This window comes from Microchirus variegatus (assembly GCF_963457635.1).
Source record: "Microchirus variegatus genome assembly, chromosome: 1".
NCBI lineage: Eukaryota > Metazoa > Chordata > Actinopteri > Pleuronectiformes > Soleidae > Microchirus > Microchirus variegatus.
Window position 1 is genome coordinate 20,520,440 of NC_139802.1, and position 18,353 is coordinate 20,538,792.

The 18,353-nt window shown below is 40.5% G+C and overlaps 3 protein-coding genes across 3 annotated transcripts; 1 reads left to right on the plus strand and 2 right to left on the minus strand.

Annotated features, from left to right (window-relative positions):
* Positions 1-60: 60 nt before the first annotated feature.
* Positions 61-4,725, minus strand: scnm1 (sodium channel modifier 1). The gene is made up of 8 exons (XM_083889004.1): positions 4,594-4,725; positions 4,412-4,482; positions 4,230-4,318; positions 3,841-3,935; positions 3,433-3,545; positions 2,669-2,820; positions 2,444-2,564; positions 61-2,096 (listed from the first exon to the last, which is right to left on the minus strand). Exons 1-8 carry the CDS (start codon positions 4,642-4,644, stop codon positions 2,003-2,005), a joined length of 786 nt encoding a protein of 261 aa, XP_083745130.1. The 5' UTR covers positions 4,645-4,725; the 3' UTR covers positions 61-2,002.
* A 345-nt stretch (positions 4,726-5,070) lies between these two features.
* Positions 5,071-8,497, plus strand: lysmd1 (LysM, putative peptidoglycan-binding, domain containing 1). The gene is made up of 3 exons (XM_083885799.1): positions 5,071-5,517; positions 6,189-6,493; positions 7,720-8,497. The coding sequence occupies exons 1-3, from the start codon at positions 5,338-5,340 to the stop codon at positions 7,904-7,906; spliced, it is 672 nt and encodes a 223-aa protein (XP_083741925.1). The 5' UTR covers positions 5,071-5,337; the 3' UTR covers positions 7,907-8,497.
* An 889-nt stretch (positions 8,498-9,386) lies between these two features.
* Positions 9,387-18,353, minus strand: tnfaip8l2b (tumor necrosis factor, alpha-induced protein 8-like 2b). Its single transcript, XM_083885810.1, has 3 exons — positions 18,236-18,353; positions 12,022-12,345; positions 9,387-9,656 (listed from the first exon to the last, which is right to left on the minus strand). Exons 2-3 carry the CDS (start codon positions 12,337-12,339, stop codon positions 9,414-9,416), a joined length of 561 nt encoding a protein of 186 aa, XP_083741936.1. The 5' UTR covers positions 12,340-12,345; positions 18,236-18,353; the 3' UTR covers positions 9,387-9,413.

The window sequence follows — 18,353 nt, forward strand, 5'->3', positions numbered from 1 at the left end:
AATGGCAGACTTTTCCGTTTTTACTGCTCAAATTTGGGAAAGAAAACGCACTATAACCCAACTAAAGTAACTGCCTAACTACTATCAAAATGCTTATGATAAATATAAAAATATGCTATAAACTTTTAAATAAAGAAGAATTTAGAGGTGAACCATCAACAGAGAAATTCATTTATACCATGCTTGTTTGCAAATTGTGTTCAGATGGTTGCAACATGATACTACAAACACAAAGATACGATTTTACGATTGTGTAGCATTATTTTTTATTGTTTTTTTTAAGAATCTTCATAATGATGTCCTGAAATGACAGCAGTCAAAAAAAGAGAACACTCAACCTCATATGAACATGTATAAAACATTCCCAGTGGAGCACAAATTACCTTCTAAATGATGTAAAGAAATAATGTCGCTATGACAACATAATCTGACATAATTATATCAGGGTTACTCATCAAAAAATGCAATAAAATCTTTAGCGATTAACACCAACTCTGTGGTCAAGTTTGACGCAAACTGCGTCATCAGTTTGGACATGAAGCCTTCGTGGAAGGAGTGGAACCACTTTAATCCCTTAACGTCGTCCCTGATCCTGTGACTTCCCACGAGCTCCTGAGCTATTTTTACCCACACCCCCCCCCCAACCTTCTCAACCTGATGGGAAACCACACCGAGTCGACGAGCTTAAGTTACCTCGTTCCAAATATAAGCCCCGACTTTAAGAGGGTCGCACCCATAAGTTTTATGAGCAGAAACAGCTGTTAACCTCGGAGGATTCTGACAACATTGCCGAGGTTCCTGTCCCCCTTCCCTTTATTTTCTTTCATCCCATTTCCCCGTTTCTCTGACCTAATATCGATGTTTGACATTACCGCCGCAGAAATGAGCAGAAAACTCATTTTCAGGCCTTTAAAAAAAGGTCACTTTTCTTTCCTCCTCGAGCCAGGCAGCCTTGACTGACATTTTGAAAAGGTGAAATGATTCAAAGTTGCAGTGGAGTCTTTCTTTGCTCTGCTGATTGTTTTACAGTAAAACACAGGTGTGACGGACACATATTGTGTTCCATTTGTTGAGAGCTGCAACTAGCGATTATTTTTGTAATCCATTAATCTGTCGATTATTTTCTCGATGAATCGTTTGGTCCATAAAATGTCAGAAAATGTTTAAAAACCAGGAAATGACGATGTTCTCAAATGTCTTGTTTTGTCCACAAACCAAAATGATTCCATTTGAATGATTTCTTTGTTATTTGGAGCAAAGAAACAAAGAAAATATTCACATTTAAGAAGTTAAACAATCATAAATCTTATTTTTATCATGACAAAAGCTTCAGATTATCAATTATCAAAATAGTTGACAATTCATTTTGTAATCGATTAATTGTTTCAGCTCTACACTTGTTTTTTGTTTGACTTTGGTCATATTTGCATCACAGGACTGTGGAAAATGGTTAGCGTTTTTATTTTATTCGGTTGATTCTCAAGTGAGCTCTCGACAGGTCTCGTTACACTATTTATCACTCGTTTCAGCTCTTCTTCAGTGGAACATATACAATGTTGTAAACTATGTTCCCATTCAAAGGAAATCAGACAATAAAGGTAGATAAATAGGATAGGCTAATGATGCCTAGGTGATATTAATTAATTTCCAGGTTGCAAAAACTATAGATAGAGCATGGTAGAGCTCTAATTGTGCATTCTGAAACAGACTACGCAACTCACTCTTCTACTTCTATAATGTAACCTTTGGCTTCACTCCACAAAGACACTGTCTTTTGTTACTTTATTCTGATATTTTAGGTTGCATGCCACAGCTGACAGTCGACAAAAGAAAGTCATGTATGATTGAGTGAAAAGTTGATGGTTGGTTGAAGTCCTTGTCACGAGGGAGTTGTTATTATATAATACCACACCTTGGCTTGAGTGGAATGTTCCACTTGGGTACAAGTTAATCTGTGTTTTCACACAGTTCTTAGTGTCTCTTCTCAGTAACGTGTGGGCAGTCAAGGAAGTGAAGGAGGCTCCTCCTCATCCGAATCAAATTCCACATTCTCATCTTTAATCCAGTGGCCACTACGGTCCTGTATCCACCCATCACTATGAAAAAGATGAATGAGTGAATACTGATGTCAGTTTTAGTGAAGAAAATGTGAAAAAATAAGCAAGACTCAGTTCACAAAGAGAACTACAGTACTGGGCAGCACAGACACTAGTATACATGCTTTTGGGTGTTTGTAGCCCTGTGAATTAATCTCACTGAATGCTCACTGACAGCAGCTTTAATTTAATTTTCTATTGTGTTTTTGTCTGGAACGTTGTGTTTAATTTTATGTTGCTGCCTGTTTTGCCCAGATTTCTGTTGAAAATGAGATTCTTAATGTCAAAGGGGCTTTCCTGCTTCAATAAATGTATAATAATCAAAACAAATAAGACATTTAAAATACCTTTTCAGTTTGAGGTAGCGCTCCAGCTCTCTCCTCTTCTCTGCTGTGATAGGCTCTGCCTCAGGTGCCACGGGGAGCTGAGTTGTGTTTACATCTTGTGATGGATGTAACTCTTTGTTTTCTACATTAGACAAAATGTCGCTATAGTTAAAGCACGATCAGGCTGCTAAATCATAATAATAATGATAAAAATAATCCTGTGACACAGAGAAGCTGAGACTTTACCTGCTGTGATGTCGTAGCTGGAGCTGTTTGGCGCCGTTCTTTTTGAAGCTTCAGTTTTCCAACATGCTTCTTCTTTCTCAGATGGCATTTTACTGCAGGCGTCGCTGCTAAAGCCTGAAGTGGTGCTTGTCGTTCTTTTTTCAGATTTTGTGCTTAAAAATAAAAAGGCTTTGATGATTCTTTGAAGTGCGGTTGATTGAGATTTTGATGCATATTCAGAGTCTTTGACTGTACTATGTGTACCACAGATTAAAATCACATCACAAAAGGGTCTCTGATTAACAGAATACACTGAAATGAGTATCTCTCTCCACTCAAGGACACACTTTATCACAAGGATATCCAACCCAGCCCTCGTGCAACAATCCAGAAATGACTGCTGGGTTTGTTCACATCAATTGACATGGTAATTTCAAGTTCTAAAATTGAGTCACGTTTTGTTGTGTGTTGTAAGCATAAATAAAGGCAACAACCACTGTAACATTCAGATTATGGTTCAGTTTACTCTGACTGTGTCAGGTACTTGCCAAGCTTGGACTATAAATGCAGGACACGTGTCGGGTTCAGTCAATATTCTCTTGGACGCGGTCATTTTCGGACAGAAAAGTGTGGCAGCCATGTTTTAACTGAGAGTGTGAGTCAGCATGGCTCTTGTAGGTTCTATGTGCAGGGTAAGCACACAGTTGTCAACAAGATGCCGACTATGTGGCAGTAAGTCATACAACCACACTGCTGACTTTTCTGCAAATCAGCATCACACTCACCTGGTTTTCCGATGGCAACTGTTATACGGTGTAGTCTTCAACAAAGCGTGACGTGTAATCTTCCTTGTTTGCACCAGTAACGGGGCTGAACTGGAACTGGAACTGGAGGCTTCCTGAAACCACAACAGCTTTTATGTGTGGAGTGTAGAGATTTCTCATATGCTACTGGGCGCTCATTCAGTTGCTGACTCTATCAAATGCTTTGTCTGTTGTCTCCACAACAGACAACAGGGTTAAATTGGATGGCGGGATGCGATTCGTCAGGGTCATATGACAGTCACAAGCCTGGAACACAATGCTCTGACAAATCCCAGTCAGCAAAAGAAACAAGACATTCAAACACCTCATGTTGCTGATTCAAAAACATGATTCAACAACTTAAAGACACAGAATACACAGATTGCCAACCTGCGTTCTGTCTTCAGCCTGGACATAGTTTTCATGTTTCCTTTTTGTTATATCATTCTTCAGCTGTGATTTTCTGCCATAGAAAGATTTCATCCCTGAGGAAGCAGAACATAAAACAGACACATTAAACTCGCATTGCGTTGTGTGATTTGTGCATTATTTGGATTAAGTGACTCATCAGGAATATGATTTATTTCATGAATTGGCCAAACAACAAACTAATAATTTTGCAGTCATTAAGGTACAACTTTTTACATCGTTTGTAGTACCCTAAATATAGTGAAGTTAGAGGGCATGCTGCCAACTAAGACTAACCACAACCAAGAGGAATGGGGAAAATACATTTAAATTATATATACTTATACAGTAAAAAATCCTCCGTTTCTCACCTTCTAGGTGCCTTTTGCCTTTTCTGTGAACTGTCAGCATATCAACTGTATCAAACACAGGACGATAGGAGCACACAAGGCAGGTGTATCTACAGGGTGCAAATGAACAAATAGTTCACTTCATGTCATCAGCGATTGTATAGTTAATCTCATTTTAAATCAGGATTGCGGGTTAATTTCACCTTCCATTTTTCAACAGAGCAGCTTCATCCTCCGGAATGAAATTCGACAGAAGATCCGCCACACGTCGCTTCTGTAACAACAAATAAGTTGACCTGAGCTAGCAGCAAGCTAACCACAACAATGTGATCTCGAGTAAAGTATCCACCAGAAAAACAAACCTAAAAAAATAATAAAATCATACCTGCAGGATGTTCAACTGACTCTTGTCGTCGCCTTCTCGTTTAAAAGACATTTTTGTTATGTTTAATTAATCTGAAATAATGAAAGAGTAGCTAGCTCCTTCTAGATTAGCTAGTCTCTATGTTGATAGCCGTGCTGCGTTCATGGAAAAAATGGAAAATACGAACTTCCTGATTTATAAAAAAAAAATACAAATGTGGGTCGTACAATGTTTTAGGCATGAATTAAACTCATGTAACAATTAAAACGTATAGACATAAAGTTAAATAGAATTTATCTTGATTACATTTTCTTATGTGTTTTCTAAGCGTAATACAACGACTTCAGATAGCAATTCAAGTTGTTTTTTCCCCAACAGCAATGAATGCAACACGGCAGCCATGGCAACATTATGTCAGGTGGTTACAGCCATGACTGCAACTTTCTCAACACTTGGGCGTTTGTTTGACAGAAGTAGTTAAGTAAACATGGGGCTAGGTATGTCAATTTGATATGCTATTGACAGGGACACGGCAGGTTAAGTTAGCAAGAGACAGGCGCAGTTTTGCAGCCAAAACAGCGACGTGCGTCAATGGTTATTAAGTCGTAATAAAGCTAATAATTAGGCTAACTAAGCTGCTAGCTTGGAAGTTGGACGCAGCCATGATGGTAGACGCAGGTGATGTAAAGCACGTGAACGTTTAGTGGTATCCGTATTCTACTACAATACTTTGGTCGGTTGGCAAGAGCTACGTAGTTCAGGACCATGTCCGGGAGAGGAGCGCCTTTGCCAGTGGATGGGAACGGCCTGCTCCGCGGGAGCCGCAGTCGGTCTTACGGCAGCTTGGTTCGGTCTCCGGTCTCCCCGGCTCAGCAGAGACGCGTTGAACACAAACTTCAGCCAGGAGAGACACTGCAAGGCCTGGCCCTGAGATACGGAGTCACAGTGAGTGTGAACTAGTTGCGTTTTGATAGATAAACCTGCAGCTGTGACTTTCCTCTATTTATTTCCCCTTCTCCCTCCTTCACCTGCTTTTTTCATAATGTGATATAATTGATATATTGGTTCGTGACAATAAGTGTCTTTAAACATGTTATATTTCCACAAAATGACTTCAAAATGCTGTCAAGCATGCCCTCATACATTCCGAGTGTTTTATTTTGGAGTGCCACGAGGGGGAGCCTACGTCTTTCCATTCATTTATGTCTGCTTCTAGTCAAAGTTCTGCCCCAACCCCCTTCTTTGGGTTTATCGAGTATATCTATTTGCACAAACACGGAGATGTATAAATACCAGTGACCTAAACTGTCATAAGGAAGCAAGTTCAGTACTAATGCTAATTTGAATTCCATTCAAAAAGACTGTTGTCTTTGCATGTTTGTTCCAGTGACGGCATGTCCGGAAAAGGTCTTGCGGTGTTGCTGTAGTTTGTTTAATGTGTTTGTCTTGTGTAACAGCATCATGTGGTTTAGTAAAAAGAATGTCAGAATGTCACCACAAGGACAAACAATAATTGAGTTTGTGTGTTGTCCTTATGAGGATATTACATTAAGTATTACATGCTGTGTGTGGGTGATGAACTGAAAACAAAGGCTGACATTGTCATCGTCTTCCAGATGGAGCAAATCAAAAGAGCAAACAGACTGTACACCAATGACTCAATCTTCCTGAAGAAATCCCTGTCCATCCCCGTGCTGTCGGACTTGGACGAGTGCAATAACGGGGCTGATTTGGCTCAAGAGGACAGTGGAGGAGGTGATGCTGGCCGAGCTCCTACCCAAAATGGCCACACTGGGAGCTCCTCGGAGAAGAAGGAGAGGGCAGAAGACATTACTCCAGAGAGTTTTTTGAAAAGGTTGGATGAGTTGATTAACCGGTCGAAGCAGACTGCTGTCAAAGGATGTCAGGATGCAGAGAAAAGGTACTGAACGCTGGACGCTCGTTTGCTGCTTGCTTTTTTATGTTTGCACTAGTTGTGTTCACACACCCGTGCTCTGTTTGAGATCGCGTGGGATGTCGTGTAATTTATATTTGTCTGCACTGCTCTGTCAAACACATTTTGTTTATTTTGATCTCGTCCCAAAGGTAACAGTTGTCTCCGGTTATGGATCTTTTTAAAATATTGATCCACTGTTGGTAAACATAAAAAGCAAATGTAAAGCGACAGCAACTATAAAAATGTGCATTTCTTGCTGTCTGTCTTTAAATGTCCACACTTTTATGACTACATTTTCCACTTCCTGTCCTGAACACATCTTCAGATCTGATAACTCAAACTACTGTGTGTGTGAAAGCAAATCCATCCTCACGTACACATGAAAGAGAGGATTATCCTCAGCGGACTTCCTCTAAGCGCTCCTTCACACCTGAATGATTTTGTTGAGTATCATTTTCACTCGTATACTGTTTTATTCTGGATGTGGTTTCCATATAAGCTCCCACAGGTTTCCACTGCTCCCTCACTCGTGCTCCTTTGCCATGCTAAATGTGTGTATGTCTACGTAGCAGGGATGTTCATGATTAACCACCAGTCGATCAATTGCCATTAAGAATGACACCAATTTAGGATAATAATTAACCAACAATATGTCCTTTCTCAGAGCATCTCATACAGTGTAGTTACAACTTAGACTAGCAGAGGGCACACATCAACCGAAGCGCTAACACAATTAGCAGTAGAAGAAGTCACAATGCTACTTTTCAACATGCTATAAAGAGAAACGTTCACCGCAACAATCAGATGGAGCATTAAATGTTGATTATAGCTAGGTAAAAGACTGTTTTGGACAAATTTTTGTATCTGTACATGCTCAAGGTTTTCATATCAGTATCATATTGGACACCAAAAAATGGTTTTAATCACTACTTATAATAGTCTCTCTCAGGACGGCTGTCAATGCCCAACCTGAGCGAGACCCATATAGAGTCTGTTGTGCCTGAAACGTTACGCCACCAGCTACAGTTTCTTCATTCTCTTTCACCACTTCCTGGTGAACAAGAACGTGATTGACAAACGGCTGCTTTGATCTTTTTCCGGGTCTCGCTCTCAAAAAAAGCACAGAGCAAGCCTCTCAAATACAAACGCTGACTGATTTTTAGTGAGTCATATCAGACTCACCCCCACCTTCTCATCTGTTGTCTTCACAGGGTTGCCGCCCTGGAAGCCGCGTGCACCAGTGGGACGTCAGACCAACGGCCTTTTACAAGGTCACACAGTGTCGCGTCTTCCTCTAAAACGCAGCAGCAGGAAGCAGCATATGTCGCAGTGCCGCGCACCATCACCAAACTCACCAGGAAACTGAGAGACAGGGAAGATGAGATGTTTGAGCTGTGACATTTTGCCTCTGGCCTCATTTTTATAATTAAAGACTCATTCCCAGAAGGCCCTGTTTCTCCGGGATAAGACATCACAGACAAAGGAATGGATACCTTGTTATTCCCTGCTGCTGTTTGGAATTAAAGAATAAAATCCATCAGTAATGCAGGATAATAGACCTTTTAAAAAAAGTTAACGCTGACCTTTACCATGTCATTGCACTCCTGTAGCCTTATTTATTTATTAGGTAATGAAAAAACGTACAGTGGCCAACAACTGTGGAGGTTTTTCTTCTTTCACAGGCAGGAAATAGGAGCGTGAAATGTTAAAAATGTGAATTTACTATCACATGTTGGTTTAGTCATATGACCCTTTGATATGGTCAACTGCCCATGTTTGTGTGTAATTCTACCTCAGACAGAAACACACTAAAACCTAACTACAAACATATGACCATGGTGTATTTTTGTCTTTCACGACTGACGATTTCATATAACCATATCATTATTTATTATTTATTCACAACAATAATTTGTATTGTTTGTAAAGGAGATGCGTTTTATTTATTCAACTTTTGCATCGTTTATTTTTTCTTTATACAAAACCAAAGTTTTGATCCCATGTTTAGGGTAAAAGTTTACACTTCTATTTATGTATATTTTCTGTTTCAAACAGGTGATTCTCATTGAAACAGCTACTCCAAAAACTGTTATGGTCTTTAAAAAAAAAGCAACTTCCTGTAACTGAAATCTCCATGTTGCTGCTCAAACAAAGGAAAAAAAACACTCTGCAGCTAAACACTACATGACAGTATTTGACTGATGCAGAGCCATGTCCACACAGGACACAACTTTACCCTTGTCTGTTAAAATCCAGTGCCTTTATTTTTGGAAAAACCAAAAGAAAAACACATGTCTGAATCTCAGCCAATGAATAATGGGATAAACATTCACACTTGCACAATCAACAGCATTCAGGAGTGGGAGCCATTGTCCACTGTGCGGTCTATAATAAGCTCTGCATGTTTTCAGTAAACAGCTCTGTACATGGAGTTGCTCATGCATGATCCTGACCACCAGATGGCAGTGCTGTACTACAGTGGCATTGTTCCAATCCTGCTGATTTCCCTTTTCTTTATATCAGTAGAACATCAGTAGTAAAGGGGTGAAACTTTTCTAGGTTTCTCATCTTAAACATTAATTGACTTTTCTTTGTCGAATAAAACAACTGTACATACATCAATTTATATTCAAGTTTGTTGTGTTTCTTTTTCTTTGGACAAGTATATATATATATATCACCTTTAAACTTAAAAAAAAAACTTGAGGGATGACTCAGCCATCTTAATTTTAATCCCATGTTCTCTGAGAACAATTGGGCAGCAGATTTGTTCTCATGTCACCTGTCCAACACTGCTGGTCCTCAGCAGCAGTAAGACCGAACTTAGTCCAACAGTTCAGAGTCTCAGGTGAGTCTGCCTGTAGATCTCCCAGTGTCTGACTGACGCTCTCTGTTGCTTCCTGTGTCATATTGTCCCGTCCTCCACCAGTTTGTTCAGTCCTTTGCAGATCTTGGTGAGGTTGGGTCTGAAGGGGCCGTCAGGCTCGTACAGTTTGGTCAGCAGCTCCGGGTCTGAGTAATGGTTGAAGACGTGGTTGATGCGACCGTGGGATTTGGGCGTGAGGTGGAGGCTGACCAGCTTCAGCAGCAGATCCCTGCAGCTCTTCAGGATGTCCGCCATCACTGTCTTGTCAAAGGTGAAGTCCACCTGCGTCGGTCAGGAAACAGGTTTGTGAAGGAAGGATTTTATATCATCACGGGTGACATTTAGGGATTGGAGCTCTTTGTTCTAAGATCCTCCCATTAGATACAGACAGACAGATGGACGGAATTCATAAGCAACACATGTCTTAGTCTGTTTACTTTCTTTTAGACTCTTTCTTATTTTACGTTGTATTGTAGGCAGTATTTGACAATGCTAAAATAACCACCTTTACACTGAAGGGACGTGTATGAGCAGCAGCTGCTTAGTAGAGCAGCCAATAGGAGGAGCCTACTCTCCCTGTACTCCCCTGTGATTGGTCAACATCTTCTGTCAATGGCCGGATTTCTTAAAGGCTGAAAACAGAGTTTAGTGCCAGAGCGAAAGTCGCTTTCGCTCTAGAAATCACTTGATTTACATTAGGTAGAAAGGTCTATATTTTTTTTTATTTTTATAGAATTGCTGATCAATTACAACAGTGATATTCTGCCTACCCCAGATTTTGAACTGGAGTCATTAAACTTAAAGGTCCAGTATGTAATATTTATCGGAAATTATATTCATTTGTCTTCATTCAATGATACAATTATTATATTACATACAATTGCCTGGTTTTATGAATTGTTATTTGTCATTTTCTCACATGAGTCTTTTATATGTTTTTATCAGGAGCTAGGTTAGCTCTATGGGGGCCGCCATTTTGGACCACCATGTTTTTACAGTAGCTCGTAATGGACAAACGTAACATCGTTTGAGTTTGAACAGACATTCTGTGACACAGAGAAGTGAAGGGTGATGGATATTCAAGGGGAAGGATATTCAGCTGCAACATGAAACTTCACAAGTAAATGTTGTAACTTTTACAGCGATGTTGTCTGACTTTTAGCTAACTTCCTGTCTGTTGCTGATATTAGCATCTCCTCTTGAACAAGTTTGTTGAGGTAAGATATATGTTTTTTCAACATAAAAACAGTAAATGTGTCCAGAGGTAGTAAAATAAAACAATTAAGCAGTTATATAGTTTTGTCAGGAGCAAGCTTAGCTTGATGGGAGCCACCATTTTTGACCACCATGTTTTTACAATAGCTTGCAATGAGCAAAACTAACATCGTTTCAGTTTGAACAGACAACCTGCGACACACTAGGGAAGGGGTGCGGTGAAGTATATTCAGCTGCAACATGAAACTTCACAAGTAAATGTTGCTAACTTTTACAGCAATGTTGTCTGACTTTTAGCTTACTTCCTGTCTGTTGCCGATATTAGCATCTCCTCTTGAACAAGTTTGTTGAGGTAAGATATATGTTTTTTCAACATAAAAACAGTAAATGTGTCCAGAGGTAGTAAAATAAAACAATTAAGCAGTTATATAGTTTTGTCAGGAGCAAGCTTAGCTTGATGGGAGCCACCATTTTTGACCACCATGTTTTTACAATAGCTTGCAATGAGCAAAACTAACATCGTTTCAGTTTGAACAGACAACCTGCGACACACTAGGGAAGGGGTGCGGTGAAGTATATTCAGCTGCAACATGAAACTTCACAAGTAGATGTTGCTAACTTTTACAGCAATGTTGTCTGACTTTTAGCTTACTTCCTGTCTGTTGCCGATATTAGCATCTCCTCTTGAACAAGTTTGTTGAGGTAAGATATATGTTTTTTCAACATAAAAACAGTAAATGTGTCCAGAGGTAGTAAAATAAAACAATTAAGCAGTTATATAGTTTTGTCAGGAGCAAGCTTAGCTTGATGGGAGCCACCATTTTTGACCACTATGTTTTTACAATAGCTTGCAATGAGCAAAACTAACATCGTTTCAGTTTGAACAGACAACCTGCGACACACTAGGGAAGGGGTGCGGTGAAGTATATTCAGCTGCAACATGAAACTTCACAAGTAGATGTTGCTAACTTTTACAGCAATGTTGTCTGACTTTTAGCTTACTTCCTGTCTGTTGCTGATATTAGCATCTCCTCTTGTTGAGGTAAGATATACAGTTTTGTCAACATAAAAACAATAAATGTGTCCAGAGGTAGTAAAATAAAACAATGAAACGGCAACATTAAAATTAAGACAACTTCTTTTACTTTTTAATGTTAAGGTTTCACTGACAGCAGCTTTAACTATAAGCAAATAACTATGCCATATCATGTATATAGTGGCCCCTTGAATGCAGAACTGAAAACCATACTGTTGTGTGGTTCCTCTTTCTGTTCACATCTGATTTTTTGTTAAAATTAGTATTAGTTTTCTGGTTTATTGTATGTATACCCTGTTTTAAATTGGAAATCACTGAATAGCTATCCAGCATTATAAAAGCTTACACTTGTATCCTTTAAGATATTAAGTTGATTATTATGTATATGACACTAACCTCATAGAAACTGATGGCCGTCATCGCCCCCTGGTGGAGCTTCTTCTTGAAATCCTGGGCCACTGCCAGCTCCTCGGTGCTGAAGCGGTTGTTCCTGAAGAGCACGCCGATCTTCACCGCGATCTTGACCAGGTCTTTGATCACTTTCTGAGCCTCAGATTTATTCCCAGAATACTCCTTGGAGATGCGGTACAGTTCGTCCAGGATCTCGCTGCTGGTGTCGTCGATGAACATCTGCACGGAGCTCTTGCTGACAATGGAGCTGAGGATCTTCTTCTGCGCCCTCATGGCCATGTCCTTGGAACTGAAGGAGTCCATGTTTGACTGAAGTGTAAAAGAAACAAAACAAAACAACGTTGACAAAGAGCTTGGTTGTAATGATCACACAATTAAGCAGTTGAATTTTCACAAATAATTACTTAACTACTCTCTAAATTAGCTGATTAAATCAACCAAAATTAAAGCTTTTACTACCCAAGCTTTCTCTGAACAGACTAGTTGCCCTGTTGCTGTGTATCATTCAGTTTTTATTTCACAAGAGTTTGATTTTTTTTCTCTTCCTGCACCCACAAAAGATTCCCTGTCACCGTCCACGTCTGCCTGCAAATTAAGCGTGCAATTTCTTTTCCTTATTAATCAAATCTGCAGACTAGTTTCTTGATTAATCCTTTAGTTCTTTGATCCATAAAATGCCCCAATATTGTGATGCATGACAGAATGACATCGACAGAGCAAAGAAACTACAAAATGCTTAATTTATTATTATGTTTCACCAATTTAACATCCCTCTGTTGGATGCAATATACAATTGGTTGTTGATTATCAAAATTGTTGATGATTTATTCAGTAGTTGATTTGATTAATTGATTTTTGTCGTCCTAAAATTTTGCCATTTTAAAAGTACAAAATGTAAAATGAGTGTTTGTTCAACCATAAAAAAAAGGATGTATTTAAAGTGTTTTTACTTTGCCACAGCCTCACTCCTTTGCTGCCAGACAGTGATTACCTCCAGTGGAGTAGGTGGAGGTTAAGTGTTGCATTCAAGGACAAAGCATTTTGCTCCTGTGGAGGCTGGGGAGAAGCTAACACATGTTCACCTCTCTCATCCACATTTCTGATGTAATCTGGAGGTTTTGAAGTGGCGACTCTTACCGTCATTACTGCGTCCCTCTCTCTCTCTCTCTCTCTCTCTCTCTCTCTCTCTAGCTAACCTTCAGATTGTCATCCATTCTGATGCCTCATTATTTCTCGGTCACCTTTATGAGTGAGAAGTCAAATTGATGAATCAGCATTGGCATATTATAGTAGTATTTGCATATATTTTTAGTCTCAAAAACTTGATAAATGATAAATGCTGCAGTCTAGTGGAGAGCGTTGTTCATTAAGCAATCACTATATATTGACTGAAGTCATTTGTAAAAAAAAAAGACTGACATTGGCCGTAGAAACGGTTGACCTCTATACTCAAGCGCTAACATTTATCCGTTGATAACAGTACAATGAAACCCCCACAGTGCCACAGTGTGTAGAGTACGTTGTGTTGTTGGAAACCCCGGCTCGTGTCACGTTAGTTGCAGTGTTTGTTTTTGTTTCTTGCATGTTGCCAAAAGGGAAAAGTACCATGGCAGGAGACTCCACTGAGGCTTTTAGCTTCTCCCAACTGAGGATTTTACCCACATGAATCATCCATCACTGTGAACCCTCACAGGAAGTCATCAACACGTACACAGAACACAGTGACACGGAGAACTAAAAAAGAGCCACACTGTTTATCTTTGATGGTCAACACAGACTGAACTCATTGTTCTCTTCTCATTAGAGATGGCGAACAAGTGAAGTGAGGTTAAATCAGGGGTGTTTTTAAGGGTCTTTGGGGGCAAATGGAACCCAAACCCTGAGCATATTCAAGTCATTTTTCTTTTTCTACCCTTTCACATTTTCTCTCTATTTTGGCTTCCTGGTGAACATTAAAGGTGCATTATGTAATACTTTTAAGCAACTGGCCATAAAATCCTCCTAATATGTCACAGAGACTCGGGAATGATATTCATATAACAAACTGAACTCACCAACAACAACAGTACAGACAAAATATTTGCATTAAAAAAAACATTTTGCAGACTGCAAATCATGTTTATGTTTTGAAATCATGTTTTGGCATGTGGCGCCACCTACCGCCGTCTACCAATCATTGCAGTCAGTAGAGTCTCAGCTCCCCAGCAAACACGGGTTGCCAGTTACGTCAGAAAACGAAAACTAAAAGACCTCGGTATTTTGAATTTGAATGTAGTAACCATTTTTGGCCATATTCTTACATATTGCACCTTTAATGCTGGAATAGACTATGTTTTTGGCATAAATTTGAAGATAGATTGATCTGTGTTTCATCATCTAGCATTGGCCATTGACTCATTCTTTGCAGAAAGGCAGAAAGGTAGTGGTATTACGGAGCGTGTCATTGAATTTGAAGGTCCGCTGTGTAGCATTTAGGAGGATTTATCCTTTATAATTATGTTCCCATGTTGCCGTGTCATGATTTTACAGAATAAACATATCAAATCGGGAGGGGTTTTGTTCATGTTTTTATGTTCTCACAAGCGAGAGGAATTACGCTAGTTTCAATATATAGATTCACCTGTAGAGGCCACTATATCCGAACACGCAGCTCTTTTAAGGGGGTTGACAAGCTACTGTGGACTCCTGCCTTCTCATATGTCATCAACAAAACAAATAAATGATTGTTGCTATCAGAGAAATATGCAAGACATTAACTCACACCTGATAGAGTATGTTTGTGTAGCACGCATCAGTGCCACTGAGACACCTCCCACTTCCTGTGTCCTTGTGCCTTTTTTTATTATTATTATTACACGCACAGACCTAGTATTAGCAAACAGGGTCTGGAATGCAAAAGAATATTTACTGAGCATCTTTGAAGTGAAACTTTTCACATCGAGACCCATTTTTACAGCTTGTGTGGACAAGCATTCGAGAGGAGCAGGTCGGCTGAATAGCTGAGGCAGGTTCGTGCCTGCTGCTGCTCGCTGATTGCATCAGTGATGGGGCAAGAGCATAGAGTGAGTGCTCTCAGCCCATGGGCTACTGTAATTACTGCCCTGGGGTCTAAAAACAACAGCTTCACTGTTACTGAAACTTCCCGGCGTTAGCAACAGCAGCCTGTCAGTGAGCTGTCAGATATAACGGCTGTCTGATTGAGGCTTTAAATGCGTGACTGTAATGTTGGGCCTGTGCTTAATAGACGGCGTTATTGATATGATGGTCCTCTCATAGTTCAGCTTTAGTGATGCACAGTCAGCACTTGGAGCTAACAACTCTGCAGCTCACTAATAAACGGGGGGAAAGCATGGTTCAGTCACATTAATGATCACATCATGCAAATAAGCAGCGCGTGCTGTAACTCTACCCATCCCTGGCATTCACCCCAATCCCAGCTGCAACAACCATAATTACCAACTGGTCACTTTTATAGGTCTATCTCGCTAGGTTGTGTTTTACACGCGCAGCCATTCATTTTGAATAAGCGTGACATCTCTAATGGCTCGCTTTGTTCGGCATCTCTGTGGGGAATCAAGCACATTCATTAGATTAATTTCCCTTAACGGTGATAATGGAAGTGGAGCAGCGTGATAGCTATTTCAGATTCATGCTTCGATCTCATTTATTCGCAAAAAAGACTACAGGGATTTGAGGAACGCCCAGCACTGCGGGTACTCATCGGGCAAAAATCCAAATGGTGAAATGTAACTCCCTCAGTTTGAGACAACTCATCGTTCGGCTTCTGGCGCAACCGTATTGTTTGTTCCATGCAGCGCTCTCAGAGCTGAGATACTCGTGTCATCACTTTTTCTTTTTTTCCCTGTAATGGACGTTGTTCAGTCGGTCACATCAAGAACTCTTTCCAAAGTTAAGCATCACTTTTGCTGGTACAGATGGACTAACAAGGGCCTCTAAACATTGGTTTGTTGTTGCCATTCGCCGGGGAATGACTACATTAAATGTTCAATTGTCTGTTTCCATTCCAAACGACTGCTGAAGAGGACACCTGTGTACTGCGTGAGCTCTAACACCATCATGGGAACAAAATGAGCAGTGATAGGAGCAGAGTCGGTGCTATCGCAGCACAGAGATGGGTGTATTTTTGTTTGAGAGTTACTATAACAGCAGGGGATGAGGAGTCTTTGAATGTGAGCATAATGGACAGTCAAAGAGAGAGTGATGAGTGGTGGTGGATGCATGCAGGCAAGCTGGAGAGGTAAATATTTAGCATTCCTGAAATGACTCCAGCTTTGAGCAGCAGGGTTTTTCTGCATGTATGAACATGTGTGCAGCTTCTGAGTAAAAGTGTTTTTTTTATGGGGGGGTTGTGTTCATACATTTTTTTTTCAAATCACAGAATGTCTCATAAATTAAGGGGGCTTTGTATCCATGGCCTTTCCAGTTTATAAGAGCGGTGGTGCCTTCAAGTGCAGGATGTTTACAGTATGTTTACAAGAAAAAAGGTGGAGCCCATGGAAGTTCAGAGTTTGTCTCGAGAACAGTTTTCAACCTGAGTAAGTCTTTATTTTGCAGACTTGTGTGTCATGTTGATGTAATAGGACATTTCAAACAATGACATAAAGGCATTGGACGTTACTTCTCAGTTAATCGCGTTCACGTTGAGAAGCAAATGCATCTCCTGTCCAGCCATTGTTAGCAATACCAGTCAATAACAATGATCTACAATGATCAAAATGGAACAGTATTATGTTTATGATTGATATGCAATGAAATTAATAAGATAGACCTGCAGTGACACTCTTAAAAATAAGGGTTCCAAAAAGGTCCCGCTACAAGGGCTGAGGTTCTAAGTGGAACCGTTTGGTTCTGAAAAACATTTCAAGGGTTCTTGGTAACACTAATAGTTCCAGTAAGAACCATTTTGATCCCTCTAAAAGGGTTTCAGCCCAAAAGGGTTCTCCAAGCCGAAGAGCCTTATATGGTTCTACTTAGCACTTTTATTTTAGCTCTTGTATACGAGTGGCAGACATCGTGGAATCCAATGTCGGGGTTCGTGAAGTTGCTCCAACTTTCCGAGCTGGAAATTTGACGTGACCTGTTTAGCATGAAGAGGCGTGGATGCGTTACAGGGGAATTCATGAAGCCCTCCCTCTTTAATTCAACTAAAGTAAATGTGCCTTGTACAGTGGATTCAGGAGAAAACCTTGTTCATTACATCTCTGCGCCTGGGGCTGGGTTTACTTAGTTGTAGCCGGTGAGAGTGAATGGAGAGGGTCAGCTCTTGTTTAGCAGCCTGCAGCCTTCGGTTGGGGAACGATGTCAGAGTTCCAGAAGAGCACAGGAAATCCACAGCAGCAAGCTTGCTTCTAGACTTCTGACTTGTTACTATTCTTTAAGACTGTAAGATGTTATAAACGTGATCATGAGATGTTCCTGCATGAAAAATCACTTCCGTTGGGTGTACAGCTGGACTGTGGGCTGATGTGCACATCTTGTTTTGCACTCCCAACTTCTTGTGTAACCCTGGGTTATCTCACACCAGAGGCCTATCGGATCATGCATAAAGGTTTATAAGCCAGTAAACACCTTCCCTATTTAAATATTTCCTCTAAACAAGGAATCCTTTTTTTTATACCAGACAACCAAGCATTTTGAAAGCCTCATAAAACACACACATATTACACATTATTATCAACATTGCACAACTCCTCTGAATAGCCATTGCTCAAGCCCTACCACCAACTAAAAGGGAAGCGAAACACTCAAGAGTGAGTGTCGCCACGGTGAAAAAGGCCCCGTGGCCCTTCTCCGTCCCCTCGCATCTGCACCGATCAGAAAGTGACTTCCCAACCTTCCACCGTCTTTGGCTCTGGCTTCAACGTGCTTGAATTCAAAAGCAGGCCAGTGAGGAAGGGAGAGTCCACTGCCTTCGGGATTTGAGTTGAGCAACTCGCAGCCTGTGCAAACAAAAGTGTGAGCTCCACATCTGTGTGTGTCACTGTACTTGTTCCAGCATGACTGTGAGCATACATGCACACCATCAACCAGCTCAAGTTTGAGATGGGGAAGTGAGAGAGTCAACACAGGTTGTTCCAATCATCCCTCTGAGTCTGTCTGTGTGTGCGCGCCAACGATGACTAAATCTTACATTCTTTTTTTTCCCAACACTAATCTGAACGAGGCAGATTTGTCTTACCTTTGTGTGTGTGGTGTTATGTGTCTGCTGAGTCCCCCTCCCTCCACTTCTGGGTCAAATATGTCTCTTGCCCTCTGCTCTGGTTCTCAAGTTGACAGCACAGGCCGCTGGTTTATCC

What these genes read in the sequence shown, in the direction of transcription:
- scnm1 (XM_083889004.1), bottom strand. Translation starts at nt 4,644, where the DNA reads ATGTCTTTTAAACGAGAAGGCGACGACAAGAGTCAGTTGAACATCCTG. An exon ending in GTCAGTTGAACATCCTGCAG is followed by an intron (nt 4,483 to 4,593) that starts GTATGATTTTAT and finishes TTGTTGTTACAG; the next exon opens with AAGCGACGTGTGGCGGATCT. An exon ending in AGTTGCCATCGGAAAACCAG is followed by an intron (nt 2,821 to 3,432) that starts GTGAGTGTGATG and finishes TTTATTTTTAAG; the next exon opens with CACAAAATCTGAAAAAAGAA.
- lysmd1 (XM_083885799.1), top strand. Translation starts at nt 5,338, where the DNA reads ATGTCCGGGAGAGGAGCGCCTTTGCCAGTGGATGGGAACGGCCTGCTC. An exon ending in CCCTGAGATACGGAGTCACA is followed by an intron (nt 5,518 to 6,188) that starts GTGAGTGTGAAC and finishes ATCGTCTTCCAG; the next exon opens with ATGGAGCAAATCAAAAGAGC. An exon ending in TGTCAGGATGCAGAGAAAAG is followed by an intron (nt 6,494 to 7,719) that starts GTACTGAACGCT and finishes TTGTCTTCACAG; the next exon opens with GGTTGCCGCCCTGGAAGCCG.
- tnfaip8l2b (XM_083885810.1), bottom strand. Translation starts at nt 12,339, where the DNA reads ATGGACTCCTTCAGTTCCAAGGACATGGCCATGAGGGCGCAGAAGAAG. An exon ending in CGGCCATCAGTTTCTATGAG is followed by an intron (nt 9,657 to 12,021) that starts GTTAGTGTCATA and finishes TGACCGACGCAG; the next exon opens with GTGGACTTCACCTTTGACAA.